The following is a 9,220-nucleotide window of genomic DNA, read 5'->3' as shown; positions in this document are numbered from 1 at the left end:
ATTTAAAAAAGAAAATAAAAATAAAAATAAAAAGCAAAGAATATAACAAAAAAGGGTATAATTTTTTTTTCATGGGACTAAAAATCACCAAAACAAATCAAATTTGAACCATCAGTGCAAATCTAAAACGTTTTGAGTGAAACAAAAAAAACAACCACATGAACCATATTTGTAGTTTCTCTTAACTATGTATTTTATGCATTGGTCATAAAAATAACTAGGTGTAAGACTCGTATATTATACAGATTGATTAAAAAAAAATTAAATATTAAAATTTAAATAATAAGTATTTTTAAAATAAATATTTGAAATAGGAAATAAAGAAACATATTAATTACAATTTACTATCATATTTATTACATTTAATACTTTACATATATATATATATATATATATATATATATATATATATATATATATACTAGTTTATAACCTGTTGAGAACCACGGTTATAAAATTAATTAATCTTTTATAATAAAAATTTATAATTATTAATCAATTATTTTACATAAATCATTTTAAATAAATTATTAATTAAGAGATGTGTGGAGTTGTATTATGCCAAATGAATTATTAATCATTTTAAATAAATTATTAATCATTTTAAATAAATCATTAGAAAATATAAATTTGAATTTTAAAATGAGTTGCCTAATATATCTACTTGACATATGACATAATATTAATGATGAATTGTATTAGAGTGACACTTGGCAAAAGTAGATTAAAACTATTCATATATATATATATATATATATATATATATATATATATATATATATATATATATATATATATATATATATATATATATATATATGAGTAAATTACACGAATGGTCCCTATGGTTTGGGGTAATTTGCATGTTTGGTCCCTAACTTATTTTTTTAACTCGGAAAGTCCCTACGGTTTGTTTTTGTTACACGCTTGATCCCTACTGTTTGTTTTTGTTACACGCTTGGTCCCTACTGTTTGTTTTTGTTACGCGTTTGGTCCCTGTCTTACCTAAAAAACTATTATTTAAATAAGAAAAAATGGTGGGGCAGGTAAGGTAAGGTGAGGGAGTGGGGTTGGGGGTGTGTCTATTTAAATAAATTAAAAAATTCAAGGGCAAAATAGTATTTTTAGGTAAGACAGGGACCAAACGCGTAACAAAAACAAATAGTAGGGACCTACCGAGTTAAAAAAATAAGTTAGGGACCAAACGTGCAAATTACCCTAAACCATAGGGACCATTCGTGTAATTTACTCTATATATATATATATATATATATATATATATATATATATATATATATATATATATATATATATATATATATATATATATATATATATATATATATATAGGGAAAAGTGAATATACCCTTAAGGGTATATAAGCTTAGGTACCTAAACACACCATATTATAATGTTTTTAATCTTCAACCCCTAACTTGATATATTCATTATAATGTTTTTAAACTTCAACCCCTAACTTGATTTACTTTTGAGATTTTCGAAATCTCAATATTATCTTCCTTTTACATTACATCTTTTTGCCGACCACCTGCTAGGCTATATATATTGTAGTTGAAAATGAAAATTATGTAAGAGGAAGATAAATATGTAATTTATAAAAATCATGGAAGTAAATCAAGTTATAAGTTAATTATAAGAACATTGGACAATTTAGAATGTATTATATGATGCAAAACGACATGGTATGGTGAATTTGGGTACCTAAACTTATATATCGGTAAAGGCACATTCACTTTTCCCATATATATATATATATATATATATATATATATATATATATATATATATATATATATATATATATATATATATATAGAATATTGAATATTTCTTGAAAAATGTGAGAGTTACAAGCTTTACAACAACAAGTACCATAATTTAATGCAAATACCATTAATCTTTATTTGGAGAAAATCAAAACAATTTAATCTTTACCAAATACAACGAACACCATGAATTGAGGAGATGATTATGGAAATCAATTCTAAAAAATAAATATTAAGCTTGGTATACAACTCAACTAGACATAAATAGACCACTAATTACTCCTTACTAAAAATCGGATATCCTTCGATCTCGCCTAAAATTTGTTTTGTGCGCCTTTCACTTCTCTGCTTTAGAAACCCTAATCTCAAACATCATCAAGCAGCACTCCGCTCTATTTCTTCCTCTCTGCTTTGAAAGTTTTTGTTTTTAGGGTTTTAACTAACCATTCTAACTAATAAGTGATATCAGTATAAGCCTGTTCTTTCATGATTTCATTTATTCATCGATTGTATAATTTTGTTGTTTAATTTTTGAGTTTCATATTTTTATTCTAGATTTTCTACCAAACTCGATATGAAGATTAACTTTGATTCCAGATTTTCTGTTGATGTCCATACAAGGTTCGGTCTATCAAGCTTTCTTTTTAATTTCCATTGCAGTGAGATGAATTCATGTCTTTCTTTCTAATTACCCATTTTTTACTCCAACATCGGCACCGGTGATGATTGTGTCTCTATTCCAGTTGGTGCAACCAATATATGGATCAAAATTTTGCTTATGGATCGGGACATTGATTCATGTATGGATACAAAACCTTGACTTCTATTAAATTCGAATGGTGAATTTAATAATATCTTAATAGGGGTCTGCTTGAAGTTCGAGTATCTGATCAAATCCCTAAATTTGCTAAAGCTATAGCATTTTTTAGTTTCATTTTATGCTTGGATTTTCTACTTTTTTTCATTTTGAATGAATGCCTTCAATATGTTTGTTAAAATGTCTCAAAGAAGATTTTATTCTAAAAAATTGTTAAAATTATGGTTTTATTGTGTTGGTCGTGTACTCATGTTAAAAATATTGCTTATAGCTTTTAATTTGCTATTAAGGCATTGCCAAAATTCAATCATGGTTTGTTAGGTTACCTTTGGACTCACAATTTGATAAGAAAATCTGATATAATCTCTATCAGTTCAAGTCACACAAAAGAAGATGAGTATTAGGATTTTCACAATAGGTGTTCTACATGCCTTTATCTCTATTCGATTATACGGTGTTACAAGTGTTTGGTATATTCAACAACTTTATTAGAGCATATGATGAAGAGATGCTAGAAATGGAAGTAGAGGCTGAATGTTTGGCTGAACATGTTGAATTTGAGTGTCAACCTTTTCTTGACAACAAACATGGAATTGTGATAAGTACTTGAATTTATTTTTAGGTTTTGACTACTTGAATAAATATATGTTATATGTTCTGCTTTTCAGTGGGATTTTGCAGAAGTTTGCAAAAAAAGTAATTTGAAAGGGTTTTTGGTTTACAAACGTTTGGGAAAGGTGTTTGGTGAAATTGTTTTTTTAAAGTATGAGTGGTGTATGATATTTTACTTTTCCAACTCTAAAATTAGTATATAATTTTTACTACGTATTTTCCAATTCATGAGGTGTGTAAAGATTTTTAAAAAATGATAGTTATTATGCTGTATCCAATTACTTGCTTATGGTTTTACCAGGGGTGTTTATTAGTTTTACAACTGGCCCTTTTGATGTTGATGTTTTTGAAGTTTATGGTGAAGACACGTCTCAGATTTTTGCAAATGACTATTGTTATTGTGTATGTATGATGTGTGTGTATGTGTTTTGTTTGTGGATGTATGCTGTGATTTGTATACTGTATGTATGTTGTATCTGATTTTTTTTCTCTATCTATGTGTGTGTGGAGCGTCGCTAAGAAAATAAGTAAAACTAATATTTACATTAATTTACTTTTATTTTTATTTGTTATGCATTGTTGTATCTTTTTAGGTGGTTTGACATATGTTATTTCGAAGCTCTTGGTTCCGACTAAATAAAATTCGTTGTGGCCTTTGATTTTGTAAAATATATGATTGATTTAAGAGAGCTTATGTAATTGCAACATTTGTAAATTCTATATTGTTTTAGTAATAAATTAAAAATGGATATTTGCTTTTGTAGAGAACTGAAACGATTATAAAATACATGCATTTGAAAGCTTAGCTATAATAAAAATATAATTTTTATTATGCGACGAAAATAATATTTTGATCTAAATATAACGACACCCCATTGATATGTAGAAATTTTCAACACAATGTTATTGATATTGAAATAGGTGTTGGTCAACATGATGGAAATATGGTATTTTTTTTTCAAGGATTTATCTATGTCTGTCTGAAGATGACATGTTTCCATTCTGAAGAGAAACAATTTCAAATTTGATTAGGTTTCGCGATGACAGTTAATAAAGATGAGGGGCAAACAATTCCAAAGTATCCATCATGTGTCGATACAAAATTGTTAGTGAAGTCGGACAAACAATTGAACGACATTGACATCTATAAATAAAATATGGTATATAAAGAAGTGTTCTACGATTAATAATGTATAATCAATCATGTGTTCATATACATTTATAAACAATCCTAACTTTTCATTTTTCATTTATATTGATTTTTTTTCTGCTAGCATGATTCTTATTGATAATTGTTTAGATGTAATGAATTATTTGCGCAAAATAACTAATTTGTCTCTAGAAATTAATTTTTAAAAAACATATTTGTACCCGTCGCTTAGCACGGGTAAACGGCTAGTATATATATATATATATATATATATATATATATATATATATATATATATATATATATATATATATATATATATATATATATTATGTGACTTTTTAATTTTAAAAATCGAAAAAACACATAAATTGACATATGAATATTATTTATTTAAAAAATATCATAAAATAATAAATGTCAATAGGGATGAGCATATGGACCGGAGAACCGGCCGGAACCGGTACCGGAACCGGAACCGGCACCGGAACCGGAACCCGATGGAACCGTTCGGGCCGGGACCGGGACATTATTTTTGTGGATTTTTGGAACCGGGAACCGGTATGAACCGGAACCGATATAACCGGCAAAAACCGGAACCGTATGATGCTATTTTTCGAGGACCGGTTCCAACATTTGAAAACACGACAAGAACCGATAGGAACCGGGAACCGGTAGAACCGTCGGGCCGGTTCGGTTCTTGATTTTGGCCGAAGCCGGTTCCCGGGTCGGGTCCGGTTCGGGCCGGTTCCGACCGGTTCGGTCCTTTTGCTCATCCCTAAATATCAAAATTGATGAGAGATTGGAAAATAGCAAAATTATTTTTATTTATTAGAATCCATCTATGTACAAATAATTAAATATTGTTCTCACCACCAGGAAACAACTCCCTACCAAATCCTATTACAATTTAGACCGGAGGGTGTGGGAGGGAAGTTTCCCTCACTTTTTGTGGGTCATACCCTCCTTTCCCTCACTTTTCTTTTGCCTCACTTAAAAGCCAAGGAATGGGTGGGAAGCCCTTCCCTCATTTTTTTTTTAAATATATTTCATACATATATTATACTCATTTTGTAGGGAATTAAAAACATGAGTTTTGATATATTTTTTATATTTTTTTAGTTGGTATAAAATTTTATAAATATTAAAGAAGATAAAAAGAAAAAAAAAACCTGACCAATAGCATGAAGGGAGAGAGTGTGGTAACCCATCCCCCATCTCTTTCCGCAGCTTTTTTCCCTCACCTTTCCCTCACCCACGGAGTGCTGTGCAGGAGTGAGGGAAGCTTCCCTCACCCCTTTCCCGCACCCACTCCGTCCAGCCTTACAAACTTTAGAAAAACAATCAAAGCCCACCTCACCGGAACAACACACTAAAAGAATTACAAACATTCAACATGGCAAAAATATTGTAAACATTCAACACGGCATTACCATGTGAGTCTGACTTGTGCAAGAAGCAAGCCGGTTTCAGTTTTCGTCATCGTCATCATGAGAAATACCATGGAAGAAGGAATCATGGAGGAGGTCGGCAGCAGAAGGCCTATCCCTTGGATGAGCCAAGCACTTCTCAATAAAGGCCTTCACCTCCTGATCTTTTAGCTTGTTCATGGCGTCTGGCCTTATTCCAGATGTAACCTTCTTGTAAATTCTGGCAATATTATCACATTCGCTGTAAGGCAGTTCAAGAGTCACCATCTCAAGCAAACACATGCCAAAAGAATATATATCCACCAGCTCCGTGTAATCCTCCTCGTACAGCTCAGGAGCCATGAATTCAGGTGTCCCCAGTATTGAATGTGCACAATGGCTCTTACCAACTATTGCAGCCAAACCCAAATCGCCAATTTTCACCTAATATGTATATATATTCATTCATTATATGCTCCTTAATTGATTTATAAATGTTTAAAACCAAGCCTTTCGATCAATATCTGTACCTGGCCGATATTGCCATTGATGAAGACGTTGCTGCAATTGAGATCTCTGTGAATGATACATGGTTCATGCCTGTGTAGATAATCCAAGCCTTTCAATATCTGCCATGACCACTTCTTCAAAGCCTGCATCGAAACCTGTTTATGCTTCTTCCGGTAATCTCTGAGGTTGCCGGAGGTACAAACTTCGGTGATGAAGTTTAAGGTGTTCCGTTCCGTGTCTCTCCATTCCCGGAACAGAGTAATTATGTTGTTGTTCTTCAACGACGTTAATAGCTTCACCTCGGAGTAAAGCCGTTCCATCATGGATTGATCATGGCAAAAGTTCCTCAATTTTACTTGATTCCAAGCCACCTCGATCCCTTCCTCCTGGTCAAACGCTCTGTAAACTCTCTTCACTGCGCCTGAACCGAGTAGCTCACTGTAGCGTCCGTACCTTCCACTCGGATCCACCTCCACAAACGCCTCCGAATCCAATTCCATTGCCGGCATCTTCCAACACAAGTGCTTTCAGGTTATATAACGAATCAAATACACAACTCAATTTTAAATTAAGAAAACATAAAAGTAGAGAGACGACATATGATGATGATGATGATGATTATGAAGTAGTACCATGAAGAGCGCGGAGGAAATGTGTCGGCCACCGGAGTTTCTTAATTCAGAAGCAGTCAGCAGAGACGGGGAAAAAAGGTAAAAGGCGTGTCAATGGAAGGAGGGTTTATAGGCTTATAGCCGTGGCCGTTTGGTGAGGGGTGGGGTTCCGTTAAAAGACTTTTAACAATGGTCAAGTGTCAATGGGTTGGTGGCCGTTTGCTTTTAGGCAGACTGGTGGGATTTTCTTAATCTTTTTAATTTGATTTAAGATTTTTATAAAATCTTTTTTTATACACGTAAATATAATAATCATCAATATAAACACTTGAAGAGAAAGTTGCTAACGATTAAAAAAACGATATATATATAACTAAAAATATTTAATTTTATGGTATATTAGATTCAGAAATGGTATAGAGCCAAGAAAAGTTTTTGGGGTGGTTATGCATGAGATATTTATTTCATATTTATTTAATTTGGGTTTAATATTCTCTAAGAAATTTATAAGTTTTAATAAGTATGATTCAGAGACAAGACCAGTGATTGGTTGGATTAGCGTAAAACGCGCAGATAAGGACGTAAGTCGCGGTGCCGGACCACAATCATCGTCGGGACAATTTGCCTCTGTTCATCGTTATTAAAACAAGTAAGTTTTCTTAAAGAATTTTAAAGCAAAATTATTTAAATATGAGTAAATTTTCACGCATACTATCTAAAAAACATATTCCTGGTAAAAATATCGATAATGAACAAGATTATGATAATCAAATAAATTCTATTGAAGAAACCGTTAATGGCATAGAACAAAGTTTAAATGATTGGACAATACCTAAAACAAATGTTAATACAATATATAGAATAGGAACTTTTGACTATTTTCAAGGTTATTCTATTAAAATGACAGAACAAACTTTGTCTATTGGTCAAAACCAACAAAATTTACATTTATTATCATCACGATCTATTCTAGAACATAGAATGAAATATAAATTTTTACATGTTGGTTTAGTCCAAATTGCTATCAAGCCTTTATTCAGACTTGGAATAGATGCCCCTGTTCTCCTTATTTTAAGAGACAAGAGACATAAAGATTTTCAAAATTCTATTTTAGCTATGGCTGAAACAAATATTGCTAACGGACCTATTTATTTCAATTGTTATTTAAATTTTTCTGTAGGGTTATTTGATAAAAATATTTTAGATACTTTAGTGTTAACTGTAGAAACAAAAAATTTAGAATTTAAAGATGATACAAAACCTTTAGCAATAATTTATCGTGTTTGTTACAAAACTATGACAACTACACTTGAACCGAAAACACGTTTATCGAGTCCTAAAAATGAAACAATTATTTTTGAAGCAAATACTAACCATACCAAAGTTCACATACCAAAAAGGTTAAAATGGTCTGATATAACTCAATCATGTAACTGGAATTTACAAAATGTTATCGATCCAAAACCACTAGACTCTTCAAGACAAATCTCAAATATTATAGAATATAATGATGGTTCAGTAGATATAAATTTTTCTTCCTTAAAAATTTCATCATCCAGATTATCGACTTCTTTTATCCCGGAGACAAGTTCTTCAAAATCTCCGTTATCAAAGTCAAGATCTTTAAAACTAAAAACTGTTGACTATACTAATTCTATTCCCAAACCATTATATCAAGATGACCAAAATAGTGAAAATAGTTTTCCTAGTCCTACTAAATCAGATTTTATTGATGAACTCCAAAATTTTAAACAACAAATATGAGTTCTAAAATACAAATTAATTGTTCAAAAAATAATAAGCTTTGGGCTAATATGTTAAAAAGACATTGGAAGATAAATTCTAATATATGCAAAACCATTCAACGTTTAGAAGAAACTAGAATTCATGAAGATTATAATTTATACAAAATACTTCCATATACTAATGAATATAATAAACAAATAGAAAAAATTTCTAGGCTAACAATAGGAATAAAAAAAATACGAAAAATCACGAAGTCATAATTTAGAATCAATAAAACATTCTTCAATCCTAACAAAAACAACCTGTTAAAATGTTTTATCAAATAAAATTCATTCTCCTTTTTTTCAATGGTTTGAGTTAATTTATGCCCCTAAACATAAAATAAATTACCCATTTAAAAATAATTTTATCACTCCCATTTTAGAGAAAAAATATAAAGATATTATTTCTAATAAAGAAATTATTGCTAATTTTCCACCAAAAGGAGAAATTATTATTAACGATATGTTTATTGCGACTCCTTTAGTTCAAGTCCCAAATCAATTAACTACAGAAAAGGGTCTTCAAAAAATCATTTA

The 9,220-nt window shown here is 30.6% G+C and overlaps 1 protein-coding gene across 2 annotated transcripts; it reads right to left on the bottom strand.

The window, feature by feature from the left end:
• Nucleotides 1-5,447: 5,447 nt before the first annotated feature.
• LOC145125809 (Protein kinase superfamily protein) lies at nt 5,448-7,061 on the bottom strand. Of its 2 annotated transcripts, none has more exons than XM_079061223.1 (3): nt 6,918-7,061; nt 6,306-6,794; nt 5,448-6,219 (listed from the first exon to the last, which is right to left on the bottom strand). In XM_079061223.1, the coding sequence occupies exons 1-3, from the start codon at nt 6,918-6,920 to the stop codon at nt 5,836-5,838; spliced, it is 876 nt and encodes a 291-aa protein (XP_078917349.1). In that variant the 5' UTR covers nt 6,921-7,061; the 3' UTR covers nt 5,448-5,835. The 2 variants fall into 2 exon arrangements, with proteins under 2 accessions (XP_078917349.1, XP_078917348.1); XM_079061222.1 differs by having other exon boundaries at nt 6,306-6,809; nt 6,918-7,048.
• Nucleotides 7,062-9,220: the final 2,159 nt, after the last annotated feature.

This window comes from Lactuca virosa, chromosome 7 (genome assembly GCF_052849685.1).
Source record: "Lactuca virosa cultivar CGN04683 chromosome 7, Lactuca_virosa_CGN04683_v6, whole genome shotgun sequence".
NCBI lineage: Eukaryota > Viridiplantae > Streptophyta > Magnoliopsida > Asterales > Asteraceae > Lactuca > Lactuca virosa.
This window is presented reverse-complemented; position numbering and strand designations above follow the sequence as displayed.

Bases quoted from the DNA above. Each gene is read 5' to 3' on its own strand.
- LOC145125809 (XM_079061222.1), bottom strand. The intron at 6,220-6,305 runs GTACAGATATTG...TATACATATTAG, and splicing joins TCAATGGCAATATCGGCCAG to GTGAAAATTGGCGATTTGGG.